This window comes from Lissotriton helveticus, chromosome 10 (genome assembly GCF_964261635.1).
Source record: "Lissotriton helveticus chromosome 10, aLisHel1.1, whole genome shotgun sequence".
In the NCBI taxonomy this organism is placed as follows: Eukaryota; Metazoa; Chordata; class Amphibia; order Caudata; family Salamandridae; genus Lissotriton; species Lissotriton helveticus.
Window position 1 is genome coordinate 528,234,303 of NC_136071.1, and position 22,167 is coordinate 528,256,469.

Genomic DNA, 22,167 nt, shown 5'->3' on the forward strand with positions numbered 1-22,167 from the left:
GTGCAGCGCCTCAGCAATGTCGGAGTCCAGGAGAAGGCACTGGAGTGGATCATCTCCTTCCTCGCCGGAAGGACACAGAGAGTCCGTCTCCCTCCGTTCAGATCTGAAGCCACCGAAGTCATCTGCGGCGTCCCTCAAGGCTCCTCGCTCAGTCCAACCCTCTTCAACGTCTACATGAGCCCCCTCACAGACATCGCACGCCAGCACAACCTCAACATCATCTCCTACGCCGACGACACCCAGCTGATCCTCTCCCTCACCAACGACCCCGCCACCGCCAGAGCCAACCTTCACGAAGGGATGAAATAGGTAGCCGAATGGATGAAGAACAGCCGCCTGAAACTGAACTCAGACAAGACGGAAGTCCTCATCCTGGGATCCTCACCCGCCGCGTGGGACGACTCCTGGTGGCCCCCCGCCCTAGGCAGCGCACCCAAACCAAAAGACCACGCACGCAACCTGGGCTTCATCCTGGACTCCTCCCTCTCCATGACCAGACAAGTCAACGCCGTCTCCTCGTCGTGCTTCAACATACTGCGCATGCTACGTAAGATCTTCCGGTGGATCCCCACCGAGACCAGGAAGACGGTCACCCAGGCCCTCGTCACCAGCCGTCTGGACTACGGCAACTCCCTCTACGCCGGAACCACCGCCAAACTCCAAAAGAGACTCCAGCGAATCCAGAACGCCTCAGCGCGACTCATCCTGGACATCCCCCGTCGCAGCCACATCTCCGGACACCTGAGAGACCTGCACTGGCTCCCGGTCAGCAAGAGAATCACCTTCCGTCTCCTCACCCACGCACACAAAGCCCTACACAACCAAGGCCCAGGATACCTCAACAGCCGCCTCAACTTCTACGCTCCCAAACGCCAGCTTCGATCGACCAGCCACGCCCTTGCCTCCGTCCCCCGCATCCGAAGAGCCACCACAGGGGGACGGTCCTTCTCCTACCTCGCCGCCAAGACATGGAACTCCCTCCCCACCCACCTCCGCCTGACCCAGGACCACCTCACCTTCAGGAAGCTACTCAAGACCTGCCTGTTCGAGCAGTAGCGGACCCCCCCAGCGCCTTGAGACCCTCTGGATGAGTAGCGCGCTATATAAATGCGATGATTGATTGATTGATTGATATCTCCCGCACGATTCGTCTGGCGAGAGGGACTCGACAGAGCTGTCCCCTCTCTCCACCGTTATTTTGCCTTGGTCTTAGAGCCACTGGCGATATTGATCAAAGGTACGCCGCTGTTAAGAGGGATCCAATGGAGAGAGGGATGGGAGGGACCGTGTGTCCTTATACGCTGATGATATGCTAGTGTACCTTACGGATCCAGATAGTAGTGTACCGGCCTTGCTGGCCCTGTGTGATGACTACGGGAAGTGTTCGGGGTATACTATTAACTGGTCGAAATCCGTCGTTTATGTACTGAAGGGGCCAGATCCACAACTTACTGCACGGTGCCCGCTACAATTAACCACATCCCCCGTAAGTATTTGGGTATATACATAACTGATAATCAAGCAGACTACCTCAATAGAAATTTGATCCCAACCAAGACCCGACTCAGTGTGGATGTTAAGCACTGGGCCTCACTGCCGCTGACACTCCTAGGCAGAGCAGCGCTATATAAAATGATGGCACTTCCCAGGTTCCTGTACGCACTGGAGAATTCACCATACCTTGTCCCGGCGGCCTACTTTTGACAAGTGCAGGCTCTGGTGTCTGCCCTGCTCTGGGACAATAGACCGGCGCGTGTCGCCCAGGTCAAGTTGGGGGGGGGGGGGAGAAATCGCTCTGCCTAACCTGCGATTATACTACTGGGCCGCCCAACTTAAAATCAACCAGTGGATACATGCGCCCCGAGATGACCCTGCTTACAGGGCAGATTGGGCACAGCTAGGCGCGGAATGTATGCTTGCGACACTCTATAACAGAAGTCAGATGACCCGATTGATGGGACCCACAAAGCACACGGTCATGTTGTGGCATGTGGCGCAGGCGCAGCTGGGATGGAGGGACACCATCACTAAACTTACACCGCTCTGGGACACTAAAGCGTTGGGGCAATTGAGGAAAAGTAAAGGGTTAGCACAATGGGACCGCATTGGCATATCCACGGTGGGAGACCTGTGGGACAAGGGCGCGGTGATCCCATTCTCCCTTCTTCAGCAACAGTATGATTTGGGCCCAAACGAAACCTACAGATATATGCAGATAAGGCATGCGTTAATGCAGGCGATACCACCTGACAGTGAGGTCCCGGAATACTCGCCGTTAGAAGAAAGACTGCTTACAGACTATATGCAGCCCAGCGCCACGTCACTCACCTATAAGAAACTACTAAATAACCAACCAGACCCGACACTGAATCTGCGCGACAAATGGGTGGCTGAGCTGGGGGACATGGATGAGACAGAATGGAACGAGGCGCTGGCGTCTCCAAGAGAGGTAGGAATCTCATCTAGACTCAAACTAGTCCAGTTAAAAGTCCTACATCGAGTGTACTACACAAGGGTTACGCTCCATAAACTACATATAGCTCTGCACCCATATTGCCTTCGGAAATGCGGGGAGGAGGGTACTTTACTTCACACCCTTTGGGATTGCCCACTAATCGCCGCTTACTGGCGCCAAGTAATGCGTACAATGTCGCAAGCATTGGGTATATCACTGACTCCCGAACCGCGAAAATGCCTCTTGAACATCTGGGAGCCAAACGATCTATCCCGGTATGGGTTGTTGTGGAGTACGTTGGCCATGATGGTGGCGAAGCGGGACACAGCGCAGAAATGGGGATCCCAGAGCTCCCCACAGTGGCGCAGTGGTGTAGGAACATGGACCTTTTAATGATCACAGAACGGACGGTCTAGATGAACAGGGCATGTCCTCGTAAATGGAATGGGGTCTGGTCCTCGTGGAACTCGTACAGGGGTGACCTGTGTGATCCACTACTGGAAGATGATGACACTGACTCGGATGAGGAAATGGAGGAAGAGTAGGAATAGACAGAATCCTTCTGGGCCATGGTGGACTTCATGGTGCATCCCACTAGATGGTAATTTATAGTTGTACCCCGATCAGGGGCGTGCCTTACCTCTCACAAGTGCGGGGATTACTGGTGTGTTGTGTGTCGACTAGTTTGATTGTGCAAAGTTTTGTATAAATGTACTATATGACAAGACTGTAATAGAAAAATGCAGACCTTTTTCAGTACTCTGATATACTTTCTGAATAACAGCTATATGTCATTCATTACGGCGCCACCGGACCCCAGGGTTGTCGGCTACAAGGCTGTGTACCAAGTGTAATGTTTATGAAAGTAAGAAAGTGATGCGGCCGGCCCGGTGGGTTGTAGGCCAACGGCTGTTTTATTTTAAAATGTGAGAAATAAAGGTCTTAAAAAAAAAAAAAACATCTACTGTATTCTCAGTGCCTTATGTTTCCTTGAACTCCTCTAAACATCAACCTTCAGTACGAAAAAACAGAAGCCTGGACATTATAATATTTAAAAAGAAAAAAATTTTTATCTGCAAACTGCGGGGGGAGAAGTCAAGCCGGCGACCAAGATGGCCGCTTAGGGACTCTGCTCCGCCGACCTCCCTTTCCTGCCACAACATCCTGCCATTAATCCTGAGCCCCAACCCCACTCCCATACAGGGGAACTGAAGCAACGCTCGCAGGTGTTTTGGGCCGGCCCCGAGATCCGGCGGCGGAGATATGCCGTCGGGAAGATTGGGGCCTGGTCAGTTCGAGGAGCCGGGGCCTCAGGTGGCGGCGCGGCCGCCTGGTAGTGCATCAACATCGGCTGCCGCGGTCCTGGTGGGGCCGGCCCGATCTGGAGGAAAGCTGCTATCGGCCCGGGATATTCGGCGGGCCCCACAGCATGAATGCAGCGGCTGGACTGTAAAGGAGGGGAATTGGCACAGGACGACCTGCTCAGCCTGCCTGCACACTCCCTGTGTGAGAGCCCCAGAAGACTTTTGCCGCCCCTAGGGATTGCCTGGTGTTGGCTGTGATCCGGCTGCATGGGTCCGGCTGGCGTGCGTGCCCCCCCCCGAGGCACAGAGTGTTCGCTCTGCGCTTGGCAGAGAATTGGTGCGAAGCCTTGGGGGAGCGGGTGTTGGCCGTCGTGGTGGCCTAGCACTGAAGATCGTGAGAGCGGCGCGGCCCTGGGGAAGCGATGGTGGCGGCGTCACTCAGTGGAGTTACACAGGTACCAGAGGCGGTGTGGAAGCCCATTTAGAAGGGAATATTGGCGTGGCTGACCTGGGGGGGAACCCTTTAAACATCTTGTCGGTGGTCAGATGCTGAAATTGGTCGCAGGGGGTGCCCCCAAAGTCCACCCTGTAGGGGAGATGCCTGAGAGACAGTAGATGCGGCCAGGAAGAGCTGTGAGGTGTTGCTGGGCATATCTTCCAGAGTGGTAAGGAGCCGTCCAGGAGAGTTTTGGGGACGCTGGCTGAAACTATGGGGGAGATCCCGGAGGGAGTGCTGGCCATAACATCTGCTTCGTTAAGCGGAGGACCCTGCCAGGGGGTTAAATCCACCGCGTTGAAGTCAGCAAGATATCTTGACCGTAGGGGAGATTTTAACAGCAGCGAGGAACCCCTGGGTCGTGAAATACCCCCCCCAGGAGTTGAGCAGTGTGCGAGGAGCGCCTCGGTCTGGGCGACTGGGTGCGGCCTGGTAGAGGCGAGTGGGGCGAGATTGGAGACAGCCTGCCGTCGAATATCGGAGCTGGGGCCTCGTCGGCAGGTATGGAGAAGAGACATTTGGGATCAGAAGGAGAGATGGCGACAAAAACTGACCTGGATAAATCCCTGTCCCGGTCCTCTAAGGGGGCCAGAAACATTCTAACAAATTGGATCGCTACACTCTGCCTAAGGGGTCTCCGGTGGAATCGAAAAAGGCCCCCGTGGGGGGGGGGGGGGGGGGGGGGGAGGGAACTCCTGCCAGGGATGAACCAACGCTGACAGATCTCATGGCGGTCATCACCGGAGTTCAGACATCCTTGGGGCCAGAAGATGGAGGCTCTAGACAATAAACTTGATACCGTCACAATTGAGGTGGGGCTGATGAGAGCGGATCTCACAAAGACAAGTGAGAAGGTCAAAACACTGGAACTCAAGACAGCCAGCCTAATAGACGATATGAACCTGTTGCAGCAAGAGGTGCGTGATCTTAAGGCCTCAATAGTTCTTACCGATCGCAAACTGGATGATTATGAAGGAAGGGCACGGCGCAACAACGTTCGTATACTGGGGGTGCCAGAGAAGTCAGAAGGCCAAACACCAGACCTATTTGTTGAAAATCTAATTCTCAACCACCTCAAACCTAAAGGTCTTAGTAATTACTTCACGGTTGAACGGCCCACAGAGTCCCAGAAGGTAGGCCTAGACCGGGGGCGCCCCCCCGTCCTATGATTTCAAGGGTTCTGAACTTTCGAGACAGATGTGATCCTCCAGGCGGCCCGAGCTGGGGCTCCACTGAGATTTGAAAATGCGACTACTTCCTGGATTTTACCCAAACTGTACAAAAGCAACGTCAAGGCTTCTTGTCGGTGAAAAGGAAATTGAGAGACAAGGGTATAAAATACGCTATTATGTTTCCAGACCGCCTCCGGGTGGAACTAAACAGGAAACCCTGTTTTTTTGACAATCCTGAGGTGGTAGCGAATTGGTTAGACAGTACCCACATGCCAGAGTCAAGATCGAGAAGAGGCGGATGGACAATGATTTAGTACACAATGGGGACTGAATGGGCTTCAATTGTAGTAAGTTGTTGTGAGGGTTGGGGCAGGTATGTAACTGATCCCCTGACTTGCTGAGTTCTGAAAGATATCTTGGTGGGTTGATCAACACAGGGGTAGCGATGGTGGGTCAGGGGAGGGGGGGGGGGGAGGTGGCGGCGGGTCTGTCCGAGGGCCCTCCTCGGTTTTCTACTTTTAGTTAATTGTAGAGTAGATTTGGGGCGACAGGCACACTGCTAGTTGGGGATGAGCGTTAGCTATATGCAGGGGTGCAGGGTGGGGGGAGGGGGGGGTTTAGAGTGGGGGGGTGCTTGGTGTTTCACTTTTTCTTATGTGTACGAATTTCTTTCGCATCAGGTGACAGTTTTGCTATTCAATGCTAGCGGTGTGGGGTAAATGTCTCGTACTAATCAGGGATCGGGGATAAGAGTGTTGAGCTGGAATGTCAATGGTCTGGGTGACAAGATCAAGAGAGGGATGGTGAATCAGCTAATTAGAAGACACTCCCCGGAAGTTGCACTATTACAGGAGACGCATCTTGTTGGGAATCGGTGCATGGCCCTCCATAGTGGGGGATATAAACTAGTCGCACATGCTAGGTTTACATCCGGGTCTAGGGAGGTTGGCATCTTCATTAAAAATTCCTTCCCAGTTCGATCTACAGGCTACATGGTCGGACCAGAGGGGCAGATATGTGGGTGTCTCGGGGCAGGTGGGAAGGTTACCTTCCTATCCATATATTTACCACCGGGCCTTCATTCCGATACTTTTAAAGATTTGAGTGCTGTCTTTCCAACCCTGCCCCTGGGTCTCCTGGTGCTAGGGGGAGATTCCAACGCTGTGCTTGATGGGGGAGTGGATAGGTTCCCAGCGTGTATTCATACGCCATCACAGAAGTGGCTCCCTGACTTTCTTGAATCGCTTGGGTTAGTAGATAGCTGGAGAGTGAGTAACCCGACCCAGAGACACTTCACTCATATATCCGCCGCAGATAATAGCATGTCTAGATTAGACTACATACTGGTGCCGGCGGCTATGGCAGACACAATTAGAGAAGCAAGATACCTGGGGAGGGTATTTCAGATCATTCCCCGATGTGATTACAGGTCGAGATCGGGCAATCAGTGGTTGGCAGAGTGGCTTCGATTAAGGCATGGCACTTGCAGGACCCGGCCACAAAGAAGGAGATATGCCAAATTTCGGAACACTATTTTCAGGAAAATGTGGGCACAGTCGACTCAGCACAGTCTCTGTGGGAGGCATATAAAGTAGTACTGCGGGGTCAGGTCCTCCTTGATTGCAGGCAAAAAGAAGACACACCAGGCAGAGGTAACCAGGGTAGAGGCGGAAGTTGTGGAGTTGGAGAAATTGGTGGCCGAGACTGCTGCTCAGGGAGACCTGCATCTGTTGAAATTGAAACAAGATGAATACAAGGGCCTCTCCAGGGAAAAGGCAGTCTCTCATAACAATGACATACAAAGTCGAGTATACGAGCATGGGGATAAGGCCGGTAAGTTAATTGCTTGGTTAGAACGTGGAGAGCAGGCCTCTTGTTTGGTGCCTGAGCTAGAAGGGTCGGGATCGGATAGCATCACGGATCCGCAGGCAGTGGCAGACGCCTTCTCCGAGTATTATAAAGCAGTATATACCTCAGCGAATGGTTTTACCGAGACCGAGAATGGCGAAATGATCAGAGATATAGCTATGCCGAGCCTCTCCGAAGACAATAGAAAATATTTAGACTCATCCATCATGGATGATTAAATTGCACAAGCCATTAGAAGCATAAAGTCTGGGAAGGCAACAGGTCCGAATGAGTGCCTATAGAGCTATATAAATTGAATGCCCATAAAATTGCTCCGCATATCCATGCCATGTTTCTAGAAAGTAGAGAGTCGGGACAACTCCCATACGACCAGCGGGTGGCGAATAATGTAGTTATTCATAAGACAGGCAAAACTAGGACGTCCCCTTCCTCATATCGACCCATCTCACTCCTCAGTGCTGAGCCCAAGATATTGGCGAAGTTACTCGCCACTAGGTTGGTCAAGGTCATTACAACCCCGATACATCCCGATCAATCTGGCTTCATGCCGCGTCGTAACACATCCTGAACCTGCGGAGACTCCACAGGATTTTGGGTCGCTCCCGGAAAATACTGGAACCGGCGGTCTTAGTGTTCTTGGATGCCACTATGGCATTTGATGGGGTTGAATGGGCTTATCTGTTTGCGGTTTTGACTAAGATGGACTTTTGTTCGGAATTTATCAGATGGGTTCGATTGTTGTATGCCGCTCCTTTGGCCAGAGTGATCGTAAATAATTGTAAATCAGCTGATTTTGCCCTTGGGAGGGGCACAAGACAGGGATGTCCATTGTCCCCTCTTCTTTTCGCACTGGCGGCATGGATCCGATGGGACCGGTCGATACGTGGCTTGCGGTGGACACCGGAGTGGGAAGATAAAATCTCGCTCTACGCGAACGATATCCTGTTATATCTCACTAACCCCAGGGCATCCCTGAGTAATTTCTTGGATGCCCTGACTATATTTAGTAGGTACTCCGGGTTTGCAATAAACTCGATGAAGTCGGTATTGTTTGTTATATCGGGTGTGCCGCCCGTGGTCCCGCAGTCATGCCCTATAAAGATCGAACTGGTGGGATTTAAGTATCTTGGCATGTATATAACACTAGAACCGTAGGCGAGATATGCTAATAACTTGGAACCCCCTTTGGGTCGGCTCAGAAAAGATGTGGAACGTTGGAGGGCTCTTCCCCTGTCATTACTGTCGCAGGGATTCTGCTCCTACACAGAACTGTGCATAGAGATTTGGAACCTCAGTGTATTAGGGTGTGCCAAAACTCACCTTAGTATCCAAAATCCCCTACCAGACTAGCAATCAGTGTCTCATTGGTTCTTACACACCCCCAATGATTAGACAACCCAGAACATGAACTTCGAACACCTCAGGTCACGTGGAACACATGAACACTCTTTCGTTATACTATCATACCAGTCCAGAACGAGGAGTAAATGAGGACACGTGCAAGTTTGAAATATTTATTTCTAATGCAGTGTTCTCAAGCGCAGTATCTTGGCTAATACAAGCAAACATATTATAAGCAACAAGGTTATCAGCATAGTTACTAGTCCATAAAATACAAAGGGTGAAAGCATGTTAAAATGCTAAAGGGAAAAGGTCTAAATAGAACCTCAGTCTCACCCTCCCTTGCTAGTATATTATATTATAGTATAGAAGGTCTCTTTGGGATTTAGAAGGGCGGCCCCATACCTCTGGTTTTAGTAGAAAGGGATCACATCATCTTCTACACCAGTTCTTTGCATGCGAATGTTCATCAAGTGCGTGTGCATGCTCTGCGCAGTGCATTATTAAACGCGCCAAAAGCCAGAGTTAGCCACAGCTGCCTATGTGTTATGTCTAAGACGTGCGCTGATCAGACCGAACAACAACCGCTGTGTTGAAATAACCTTGAAGGCCTCTGCACTCACTGTTCAGACATAGCTTACCAAGCAAAGCCGATACTAAAAGGAAAACATATTATTCTCGTGTGAAGCAAAATATTCTACTAGGCTCAAAGCATTAATAACAATGTGTCGTGTGCAAAAGCAGCAGAGGGGTAAAATGGCATTTAAACTTCTAATAAGCTCATGCTAACTTAACACAGTGTAAAGGCAAAGCCTATCTACATGACATTACTTGGCAGGGCGGTGCTGTTGAAGATGATGGCCTTGCCTCGGTTCCTATACATACTTAAAAACACTATGGATCCAGCGCCTGTTGCTTACTTCAGGGAGATAGAGACACTCCAACGGCAACTTCTTTGGGACGGCAGGGCCCGCATAGCATTTGTCAAGCTGACTCTCCCGTGATATGATGGGGGCATCGGTCTACCAGACTTTAATACTACTGGGCCTCTCACCTTGCAGTGGTGAATCATGATTTATGGCCCCCAGGGGACCCAGGCTATGCTATGGACCGTGGACAGGCACCAGGTGGGGATATTGTTAAAGCTTTATATGAAAAACCGGGAAGATTCACGTTGGCGGGCCAGACGGCGCATGCAGTGCATGTCTGGCACGCGGCTACCAGAGGTTTGGGATGGGAGGGGAACTGACACTGGCCACCCCCCTGTTTAGCTCGGAGAGGCTAGGGAACTTGTGGAAGTCTAGGGGGTTCGTTAAGTGGGACCTTATCGGAATTAGTCAGATTAAAGATGTATGGGGGAAGGGCTGTGTAAAGACTTTCGAATCTCCAAAAACAATACAGCCTACATGAAAATGAACACTTTCGGTATCGGCAGATCAGGCACGCCCTTCTCGCCCGCATACCTAGAGGCACGGAGCTTCCAGGGGCTTCCCCCCTTGAGCACCGAGTACTTGATGGTCACCTCCCAGAAAAAAAACATTTCCCTAATATATAGGAAGCTTGTAAATAATATGGAGGACCCACTTGGGAGCATTAAAACAGAGTGGGGAGCGGACGGATTGGAGTTGGATGATGAAGATTGGGTGGAGGCGATCTCCTACCCCATAGTGGTTGCGGTTCAGATGAGGCTTAGGTTGGTACAACTTAAGATCTTACATAGATCATATATCACAGAGCCTAGACTGATGCACATGGGGAGAGCGACGAGCAGAGACTGTAGGAGAGGTTGTGGAGAACTGGGCACTTTCATGCATATCCTATGGCACTGTGATGAGATACAAAATTATTGGATGAAAATACATGATGTGATTACAGAAGTGTTGGGGGCGGAAATACGACCGGAAGCCCGGAGATGTATATTGAATGTATGGGAACCCACTGATTTGAATGGATATCAGAAACAGTGGGTGACGTTGGCGTGCATGGTGGCAAAGCGTAACACTGCTCAATTGTGGGGGGCCAGCCAGTCACCCCAACCTACCAAGTGGGCCCAGGATCTAGACTGGTGTAGGTTTAGGGAGAGGGCTGTGTATGTGACTTGGGGTTGTCCGAAGAAGTAGGGGAAGATCTGGGGGGCCTGGAATAGTCACCGTGGCGATTTGCTGGGGGTACTTGCTGGGGGTAACCGAAAATATCCGCCGCATGGTGGACAAGGGCGAAACAGTGGCACTTGTACTGCTCGACCTCAGCGCGGCATTCGACACCGTGTCGCATGCGGTCCTCGCCCAAACACTCCACTCCCTGGGCATCCGTGGGGCAGCTCTTAACTGGATTAGATTATTATTGGAAAACAGCACGTTCCAGGTCTTTTCACAAACTGCCTGCTCCGATACCATGACATTCAAACACGGAGTTCCACAGGGCTCTATCCTTAGCCCGTTGCTTTTCAACGTGTATATGAGCCCCCTGGCCAAAATAGTGGAGGAAACAGGGCTTTTAATGTTTTCTTACGCTGATGATTCCCAGCTGCTTTTTTCTTTATCAGCTGCAGATTCAGACAATTCCTCCACCCTACAACTCGGACTCTGTAAAATCGCCGACTGGATGCAAAAAAACTTTCTAAAACTTAACGGCGAAAAAACCGAGTTAATCGTGTTGGGCAAAAATAAAGAACTTTGGGGACCCCAACATTGGCCAACTGAAATGGGCACCCCCCCCTACCCCGGTTACTCATGCTCGCAACCTGGGCGTCATTATCGACGACTCACTCAGTTTACATCAGCAAGCGGTAAAGACTTCAGCCACCTGCTTTGCCATATTAAAATGGCTAAAAAAGATCTGTTGGATGCTGCCTGAAAACACCAAGAAAACAGTTGTCAATGCCCTGATAACATCTAGGCTGGATTATGGCAACGTTTTGTACCTGGGGGCGAACAAAGCTACTGTCCGCAGGTTGCAATCTGTGCAAAATGCAGCAGCCAGACTACTCTGTAAAATTCCCATCTCTACTCCAACTACTAAATACATCAGGAAGTTACACTGGCTAAAAATTGAAAACCGAGTTAAATTCAAATCTCTATGTTTTATGCACAGGATTTCCACCAACACCGCTCCTAAATATCTGCAAAACTTGGTGCGCCCCTATCGTCCTTCCAGATCTCTTCGGTCTTCCACGGCAAATCATTTTGAAATTCCAAGGACCAGGCTGTCACGCATGGGTGGCAAGTCCTTCTCATTCCTAGGACCTTCTCTCTGGAACTCAATGCCACATACATTGCGGTCTGAGTCGAATTACATCAAATTCAGAAAAGCCCTAAAAACATGGCTCTTTAACATCTAGTTTTCTGTAACCGCATTGCTATTGGGATCTGCCGCGCCGGGAAACCCTTTGTTGGGTAGCTGTGCGCATTACAAATGTAAACAAATAAAATAAATAAATTGTGTACACCCCCGTCGAGACAAATAAAAGTTGAAAGACAGGAATTCCCGTGATCCCCAAAAATGTTGCATATTGTAGTTTATGATTCTGTACGAATGACAATTCAAACCTTGCAATGATGTTATATGTTGCTGACCTGATGCTATTTTGTTTGTTCCTTTTTCAATAAAAAGAATTAAAAACAAAAAATCTGCAAACTGCAAGACATTAAAAAAAAAATTCACTGTAGGGCTGAGATGAACGGACCATGTCCCTGGGGCACCGCCAGCACTTCGCTGGCTCATGTCAAGGACAGTACAAAATTTAAATGGTCATTGCAATGCCTTTTCCTCAAAGGCCTAAGGCAATCGGGTGTTACAGGCCAGGAGCTTGGGTCGGTACTGAGGTTTAAAAATGAAATACCATTGCACTCTGATAGGATAACCAAATTATTCTTGTTGGGGTTACTGACTGGACTTTATGGCCCTGGATCTTATAAATGTTCAATTGCAGTTCAGCTATTCAAGCTTTCGGGGAGAAGGTTGTCACCCACTCATCAAAACGCTTAACAAGTTACAATCAGATTCTGAACTGAAAGTACTGGAAATGTGATTCAACTGTTTTGGTATCAAGGAACCTGGCCCAACAAATTGAAAGTGGCTCCAATAGCAGCGTTTGAAAGAAAGGACTTTGTGCGCCTCTGGCACCAGAAATGAGATAGATATGGCCATGGGCAGCACCAGAGATGAAGGGAAGTATATCTCTAGTTCCATGCCCCAAGAGATGAGTCTTCTCCAGGCAAGGTGGGCGGTAGGAATCTCACAGGGCTATGTGATATCCTTCCATGATGGATAAGGCTTCACCCAAGCATCTTTGCAGGAGGAACAAGGGATGAAAGATAGCAATTTATAAGCAGAAGCCAGCCAATTTTGAACTGCTGGTGGTTTTCAGTTTAGAACATGAGACGGCATTTCGGGTCAGATGTGCTACAATGTTGCAGTTGGAAACCCTCCGATTTGGAAAAATCATGCAACTGCAAAATCCTTTCTTATGTATGAATTCTATTTTGGGATTTTAAAATGTTTTTCCAAAATCACAAAACTGGGCTGGCAAACCATAACAAATCGCAATTTGAAATGGATATGAAAGGGATTTTTCTTACTGATTGCTTTCTGAATCTGGGACCACTGCCTGCTCCCCATGTTTTCTGATATAGACGGAGAAGAGAAAATAAAAAGTTAGTGTTGGAACACAATCACAAGGAAGGTGTCCTGTGGTCGCTTGCAGGCTACCATTCCGGTAATTGGAGCCAATCATAGGGGGGTATCGTAAATAGAGATCTGCCTAATGAATAATAATTATGCAGTTTGTTCTGCGACTCCCCCCCCACCCCCACTGCAAGTCCCCATTTTGTAAACCCACCCACGTTGCAGAGTTTAGAGGTCCACTGCTCTAGCCAGAAGGCTAAATCCTCTCCCCTTTAACCCACCTCCACCTTCTGTGGTTTCTAAAGCCCTTGTTCTCCTCTCACTTTCCCTTGTTTATAACCCACCCTCCGTTTCACCCACCAGCCCCTTTTCCATTATACTTTGTTTCCCTCCGGCCTCCATTCCTAGGTGCGCATTTGTGCGTTTTGAGAAAACCAAAGCTACAAACTGGTTCAGAATGAAAACATAAGCGTAATGATTCAGGTGGAACACGACTCACTTGATTGCTTCGCGTCAAAGCACAAATTTTTTCTTGCTTTGACTGGAGTTTTAACAAAGTCGCAAAAGATTTTAAGGTGCATGCTGTTTACAAGTTTATTTTATAAAAAAAATAAAAACTGATTTCAAGGAATTCATAAATATCTGCATTGTGTGGCAACTCCGGATACATAGCAGGGCTCCAAAATTCCACTCGACCACTCGCATAGTCGAAGTAAATTTAACAAGGTCGAGCTGTTTTTAGGTCCTACTCGCACTTTCTGGTGCGTAGGAGAACAAACCAACTTTTGTCCTCTGTATGTGAAAACGGAGCAAATGTGACAAGATAACAGGATTTAAAGGCATTTTTATTGCTCACAAAGTTAATGAGCAATAAAGATGCATTTAAATCTTGTTATCTTGTCACATGTGCTCCCCTTACAGAGACAGAGGTCAAGTAGGCTGCAGTTAGGTCGACGAAATTTTTTAAGGTACTAGTCCTGCAGGACTAGTACCCTTTTATGGATTTTTCGAGCCCTGCATGATTATGATTGGATAATAAAAGTTTTTTTAAAAAGGTGCGCATTTTACTTTTTGCACATTGAATCTTAATATCTCTGGATCTCAGTTTTGAGGGTTCCGTTAGCTCAGTGAGTGCGCCTGCATCCAGTTTGCTTGATTAAAGTGGAAGGACTTCACTGGTTAGTCTGTGGGTACAAGGCACAGCTGGATATCATCAATATTTTGATGCATGGCAAACGCGTTTCCATGAAGGACACACTATTTACCATCTTCGAGGGCGCAGACAAGAAGCCTGGGCAAAAATTCTGCTCAGTTAACATTCAATCAGTCACACTTATAGAGCGCGCTACCTACCCGAAGGGTCTCAAGGCGCTGGGGGGGGGGGGGGGGGGGGGGGGGTGCCGCTACTGCTCGAACAGCCAGGTCTTCAGCTTCTTCCTGAAGGAGAGGTGGTCTTGGGTCAGGCGCAGGTCGGTCAGGAGGGAGTTCCAGGTCTTGGCGGCCAGGTAGGAGAAGGACCTTCCTCCTGATGTCGCTCTTCGGATGCGGGGGACGGCGGCGAGGGCGTGGTTGGCTGATCGGAGGTGGCGTTTGGGAGCGTAGAAGTTGACTCGGCTGTTGAGGTAGCTCGGGCCTTGGTCGTGTAGGGCTTTGTGTGCGTGGGTGAGGAGGCGGAACGTGATTCTCTTGTTGACGGGGAGCCAGTGAAGGTCTCTCAGATGTCCGGAGATGTGGCTGGTTCGTGGGGGGTCGAGGATGAGTCTGGCTGAGGCGTTCTGGATCCGCTGGAGTCTCTTCTGGAGCTTGGCGGTGGTCCCGGCGTAGAGGGCGTTGCCGTAGTCCAGCCGGCTGGTGACGAGGGCCTGGGTGACGGTCTTCCTGGTCTCGGTGGGGATCCACCAGAAGATCTTCCGTAGCATGCGCAGGATGTTGAAGCACGCCGAGGAGACGTTGTTGACTTGCCTGGTCATGGAGAGGGAGGAGTCCAGGATGAAGCCCAGGTTGCGTGCGTGGTCCGTCGGTTTGGGTGCGGTGCCCAGGGCGGGGGGCCACCAGGAGTCGTCCCAGGCGGAGGGCGAGGAGCCCAGGATGAGGACCTCCGTCTTTTCCGAGTTCAGTTTCAGGCGGCTGGTCGTCATCCACTCGGCTACCTCTTTCATCCCTTCGTGCAGGTTGGCTCTGGCGGCGGCGGGGTTGTTGGTCAGGGAGAGGATCAGCTGGGTGTCGTCGGCGTAGGAGATAATGCTGAGGTTGTGTTTGCGTACGATGGCCGCGAGGGGGCTCATGTAGACGTTGAAGAGGGTTGGGCTCAGAGAGGATCCTTGGGGGACGCCGCAGATGACTTCGGTGGCCTCTGACTTGTACGGTGGTAGGCGGACTCTCTGTGTTCTTCCGTCGAGGAAGGAGATGATCCATTCCAGTGCCTTCCCCTGGACTCCGGCGTTGTCGAGGCGCTGCACTAGGGTGCGGTGGCAGACCGTGTCGAAGGCCGCGGAGAGGTCAAGGAGGATGAGGGCCGCTGTTTCTCCATTGTCCATCAGGGCTCGGATGTCATCGGTGGCGGCGATGAGGGCGGTCTCGGTGCTGTGATTGGCTCGGAAGCCGGACTGTGAGGGGTCGAGGGATCCGTTCGTCTCGAGGAAGGCGGCCATCTGCTTGTTGACGTTCTTCTCAATGACTTTGGCTGGAAACGGGAGGAGCGAGATGGGGCGGTAATTCTTGAGGTCGGTGGGGTCCGCTGTTGGTTTCTTGAGTAGAGCGCTGAGTTCGGCGTGCTTCCAGCTCTCCGGGAAGGTGGCGGTGTCGAAGGATGTGTTGATGATGTCTCGCAGGTGGGGTGCGATGACTGCGTCGGCCTTGTTGAAGACGTGGTGAGGGCAGGGGTCGGTTGGTGATCCGGAGTGGATGGAGTTCATTGTGCGGATGGTGTCTTCGGTGCTGATCGGGGTCCAGGCGTGGAGGGTGGTGGTGGGGGTGGTTGTTCGGTCATGGTGTGCGTTGGTTGGTTGTTGAAGCTGTTGTGTATGTCCGCGATCTTGTTGTGGAAGTATGAAGCGAGGGAGTTGCAGAGGTCTTGCGATGGGGTGATGTCGTTGTTTCCTGCGCTGGGGTTGGAAAGCTCTTTCACGATGTTGAAGAGTTCCTTGCAGTTGTGTGCGTTGTTGTCCAGCCGGTCCTTGAATGCTGTTTTCTTGGCGGCGCGGATCAGCTGGTGGTGTTTCCGGGTGGCGAGTTTGAAGGAGGTCCTGTTGTCCGGTGTCGGTTCCCTTTTCCAGACTTTCGAGGGCTCGGCAGTTCTTCTTGGAGCTCTTGAGTTCGTCGGTGAACCATGGGGCCTTCTTGCTGCCGGGTCTGCTAGGCGGGGTCCTCAGAGGGGCGAGCTCGTCCGCGCAGATGCTGATCCACTTCGTGAGGTTGTCGGCGGCCTGGCTGGGGTCTGCTGAGCTGGCAGGAGGGTGCTGGCTCAGGGACGTGGCGAGCTGGTCTGCTGTGATCTTGTTCCAGCTTCTGCGGGCGGTCTGTTGCTGGTGGTGGTGGGTCGTCGTTCTCTTGAAGGTGAAGTGGACGCAGCTGTGGTCCGTCCATTGAAGCTCAGTGGCGTGGCTGAAGCGGACGTCTTTGCTGGAGGAGAAGACTGCGTCGAGTGTGTGTCCGGCGCGGTGGGTGGGGGTGGACACCAGTTGCTTGAGTCCCAGGTTGGCGAGGTTGTCGAGCAGGGTGCTGGAGTTGCGGTCGTTGTTGTTTTCCAGATGGAAGTTGAGGTCTCCCAGGAGGATGTAGTCAGCGGAGGGGAGGGCATGCGGGCTGACGAAGTCGGCGATGTCCTCGCTGAAATGTGTGCGTGGTCCGGGGGGTCGGTAGATCAGGGTGCCTCTGAGGGTGGTGTTCGGGTTGGTGTGGATCTGGAAATGCAGGTGTTCGGCGCTGGTCAGGGTGTTGTCGGTGCTGGTCGTGAGACGGATGGTGTTCCTGTGGATGATGGCGATGCCTCCTCCCATCTGGTTGGCGTTGCGGTCCCTGCGGACGATCTTGTAGCCTTCTGGGATGGCGATGGCGATGTCGGGAGCTGAAGAGGCGTTCATCCAGGTCTCCGTGAGGAAGGCAACGTCAGGGGCTGTGGCGTCTAGGAGGTTCCAGAGTTCTACGGCGTGTCTGTGGACGGAGCGGGTGTTGAGCAAGATGCACTTGAGGTGTGTGCTGCTGGTGTTCGACTTGGCGGGTGCTGGTGTGAGGCAGGTCCGGATGCAGGCGAACTTGCAGGCGTGGCAGCTGAAAGGTCCGTGGGTGCGTCGTGGAGTGGCTTGGTGGCACTCTGGGCGTCGGCCGGTGTTGAGTGCGCTGAGGGTGGCGGCGGAGTACGTCCTGCGGGTCGGTCGGGATCGTCGAGGTCCAGGGGTCCTGGCCCTGGGCGCGGTCCAGGCGCGGACGGGCGCAGACGGGCTTACCTTTGGCGCGCCTTCGGCGCACAATCGGCGCGCCCGCTGCGCGTCAACGCTGCGCGTTCGCACGGTCGCCATTTAAGGCGAAGTGCGCATTTTGAAGCTCGCTCTCCTAATCAGGGACAAGTGCTTTAGGTCTCTTTCCCTTAGTACTCGCAGGTAGTCAGAGTCGCCACCAGATGGAACTGGCCATGATCAGCATGTATATTGGCCCAGACTGAACCAAGCAGAAAGGCACCATTTCTAGGAGACAGCAACATAGGAAATGGGTGTGGAAATAGCTTCAGAAAGCTTTGAAGAAGATTCTTATTCTAAAATCGGATGCCTACTATACAAGTTTTTCTTTGGAACTGTCCCAAATATTTAATTCCAAATATGTTTTTATTGCATGTCGCCCCAAACACAAGAGCAAATGGACAATGACTTCTACCATCAGCCTGCTGAAAATGGCTACTATGAAGAAGGGTTACTTCGTCACATTGTGAAACTCTTTCACTAGCTCTTCATCTGGGCTTCTGCACCTCACATTATGGTACTGTTAAAAAAGTTCCTAATGGACTCTTACCTGCCAGCCAATCACCACCAATTTTAAGCAGCATTCAACAGCTGGCCAGATGTATGCGCTATACAAATGTGATTACGTACACTTGTAAAAATTGTATTTACCAAAATAAAAGCCTTACGGATGCGACATGCAGTCTCCAAACAGACCTGACAGTGGAAGGCCTGTCCAACGCCCTGCCAACAGGAAAAAGCACTGCAAAGTCCAGCCGCATAGTACAGAATTAACCACGATGGTAATAACAGGCTTGAGTGCACTGCTGAACTTCCAAGGAAAATTAAAAGAACCCTCTACATAAAGAGTGAGTTAGACTGAAGTGCTGCACATTTTACAGGTGGATTAGACAATCATAAAACTACCTCGTGTGAAGAAAAATAACACCCTTGGGAATCGCTCATCAAAACATGCAAAAAATGAAAAGTACAACTATAAAAGGTTGTAACAAAAACTAGGCTGTAGCCTCTTCCACAATAGTTTGCTCAACTGTTAAGTAGCAACTAACACTTGTACTAGAAGCCATTTAATGTAAAGAACAGGGATGTGGTAAACAGGAGTTGCAAATGAGCCACTAAACCTAGAATTCCAAGAATGCAAACCAGTGCTCAAAACCAAGAAACAGAATGGTAATCACATATGGTCCAAAATGTGTACAAATTCAATGACAGATGCAGATCTAGACAGACTCAAAACCTAGTAGAGTTGGGGGAAGCGGGGTAGACAGAGGCAAGCAGCAGATCCAGACAGCACCACACTTAAACATTGGCAAATCCAACAGGTCTTGCCAACGAGAGCTATTGGTTTTGGCAAGGTTTTGTAGCCATGCTGTACAGCAGTGTGGATGCTTTGCACTGAGGCTAAAACCAATTTTGAAAAGCGCTATGACACAGACAGTAATAATGAGTTTTTTTAAAGTGCATTAGTGCTGGATGCATCAAAGGGCAATGGCAGGGCCAATAATCTAAATGGTGATACCCATTGACTATTCCAATGCTTGTTAAGTCTGGCAGAACACCGCTATGATCCTGAGCAAATCTGCTAATCTCCCCATGCATTAAATAAAATAGATGACATTTGGCAAAAAATCCTACCAAAAGAAAGCAAATGCACCCATGTTGATGCCTTAGTAAAAATACTTTTGGAAGCAGATAACATCTTTTGCCACAATAAACATCCAGTTCAAAGGAGAAAAGGGCTTCTTTGAAGTGTGTGTAGCATAGTAAAACATAGCTACAAATTGTGACGGTTCTACCAGGATGACAAGAAAGTGGAATAAAAATAAAGTAGTGCCTCAATCAAAGCGTGATGAGCAGAAGGACAGCAGTCTATGCTCCAACCGAAAAAAAAGAGAAATGGAAGCCAGCATGTGATGGCCAATCTGAAGCAAGCAAATGAAAGGGACAATGAAGCCAACATATGTTATGCAATGGGTGGGCTGCAAGCCCCTTATTGTATACAATATGTCTTACATGAGAGCATGCAGCACATGCACTGTCACAGGCAATACCTGAAAAAGTACAAACAAGTGTTGATAGAGAAGCTATGAACAATGGAAAAAAAGGTGCAAGTCTCACCTTAGCATCCTTGATTTTCTTCCCGGTGAATTTAGTCAGGATGGCTGCATACTGTTCAGTAGTCAGTTTCTCCGAGCTGAGTCCGATGTCCCTCCCAATGAACTGTTCTGGATCCTTCAGGACACCGACTACTACAGGACCAAGATCATCTACAGCTAGCCCATCCATTGGAATGTCTCCCATTGGTACAGCTAAAAAAACAGGATGGGACATAAAATTAACTAAGCCTGACAGCTATGGTAGCAATAGAATCTCTGGAGGTCATGGGTTTATATTAGGCATTTAGCATTTGAAAGTTGATATACCCAAAGTAATCTGGCTCACTGTGAATAAAGCCCATGATTGGCACTGACATGCTTTCATTTTTGATACAATGTTTTTAAGAACACAGTGTCCCAGAAGCAAGGCTAACACCTACGCCACAACCAGCCACGCAGCTTGAATTAAAATAACCACACTCCTCCCCTTACCAAGCACGTAGCCATCGCCATCTGGGGCCTTCTGAGGTCGGAAGAAGTTAAGAAAGTTGTCGAAATAACAAGGCAACCGGATGCTGGTCATAGGGACGTTGATGTCTCTGAAATACTCTTCCACCTCACCCTTGCCGTCAAAGTGAAGTACTTCCAGCTTGCCTTCCGTCAGCTTCTTCACATTCTCCAGACCACTGAACACCACATGTTTTAAGCCTGCGTCCTTGGACAGGTCAGCCAGAGCCTTACCCTATAAGACACACACCAAAACCAGGATCGATTTAGCAAATACAGGTGTTGAAAGCTCCTACCATGTAGGATTCATAGTTTGTCACAAAATCTGACATCAATGCAATATTAGATGTTCTCTGCTATGTACAGTGTTTCCCTGCCTCATAACAAGATGGGGTTGAGGGAGAGGGCTTCCCCCGATGGCTGGGCAGCTCCTTGCACTCACCCCTGATAAGAGTGGTAGGTCTCACCTGTGCAACCTCCTTCTCTTTACTGCAATGCTCCCAGTAGTTGGTAACAAGGAAGGCTCCATAGGCACCAGTCAGGGCAGGCTTTAAAGTCTCAATGTGGTCCAGGTCTCCTTTGAAGAGCTCAGCACCAAGTTTCTTCAGTTCCTGGGAAGCACTCTTACTGGGGTCTCGAGTCACAGCCCTCACAGCAAAGGTGCCATCACTGATTAGAGCTCGGGCTACTGAGCCCCCCTGGGCCCCTTGGGAAAAATCCAAAGAGAGGAAGATTTAGAACAGAGGATTCAAGTCTCAATTTACAACCACACAGTTGTGTAGGTCTGAGTGAAGGGCACGGCCGAAACCCAACAATGGTCTTTGGGGGAATAGAGCTATTATGAAGGGGGGGGGGGGGGTGGAGCACTATATACTACCTCATTTTAAACACCAAATCAAAAAAGGTACCCAACAGCCCTTTTCACTCAGTCCTATCTCAGGCTGACCAAAATCTTTTTAAGATATAGATCCAAACTAGGTTTTTCCTTCACACACCCTTTTGGGAGCTATGTTATCTTAACTTTCATATTGCACTGTTCACAACGTCACCAAGAGATCTTCGAGGACCACTGATTACATTATCATTTCAATTGTTAAGAGAATGCAGCAAATCAAAAAATACTGCTAATAAACTAGCTAGCAGTACATTCTTTATAATTAGAAGCATATAGTCCCACCTTCAACAAAATGAAGTAACCACAATGAGCACATACAGAACAAACCTGCACTGCCAAGGCTATCAAACAGGTGAAAAAAAATAATAAGGGGACAGCTTGCAACTTCTGTGATACCAATAAAATGCGATATGAGGTCAACAGTGATGCCGGTTTGAGATCCTGGGCACTGAATCAAGGGTTAAGGTGGGGAGAGGGGAGAAATCAATTACACGTTTCACCAAGACTTGCACATTTCAGCAGGTTCGGGATTTTAAATACATTTTCTTCAATGCTATTTTTTAAGTAGAACAGCATAATTTGGCTCCTTCCTTGCACGTCACCAACAGTGTATTATTCACATGTACTCGACAATATATACTGTGTGCCTTAACACATTAAATGTGATATGTAACATGTAGTCACTATTAGAAACCATCCTCGCACTAGAAACGTATTCCCTGTAGAAGCTAGAGATTTATTCATATAGGTGTGTTTAAATGTTTTGATAAATAATGTACAACATGTATTTCTCATTCACTCTTATAGTTACAAACTCTGAATTTTATTGCATTTATATTGAGAGTATAGGAGGAGTGTAATCTAGAACTATTAATTTATTTAGAGTGTTTTATATAGCGCTGGCTAGACCCGGAGGTATCAGAGCGCTTTACATGAGGTTCAACAAAATTAC

The 22,167-nt window shown here is 49.7% G+C and overlaps 1 protein-coding gene across 2 annotated transcripts in view; it reads right to left on the reverse strand.

Annotated features, from left to right (window-relative positions):
* LOC144784345 (nmrA-like family domain-containing protein 1) overlaps nt 1-22,167 on the reverse strand; it is a 216,045-nt gene that overhangs the window by 21,092 nt on the left and 172,786 nt on the right. For both annotated transcript variants that reach the window (XM_078663070.1, XM_078663069.1), the window contains exons 2-4: nt 20,788-21,026; nt 20,306-20,555; nt 19,836-20,026 (exon numbers count right to left, since the gene is read on the reverse strand). In XM_078663070.1, the coding sequence (XP_078519196.1) occupies nt 19,836-20,026; nt 20,306-20,555; nt 20,788-21,026 (680 nt within the window). The remainder of the gene's footprint in view (nt 1-19,835; nt 20,027-20,305; nt 20,556-20,787; nt 21,027-22,167) is intronic.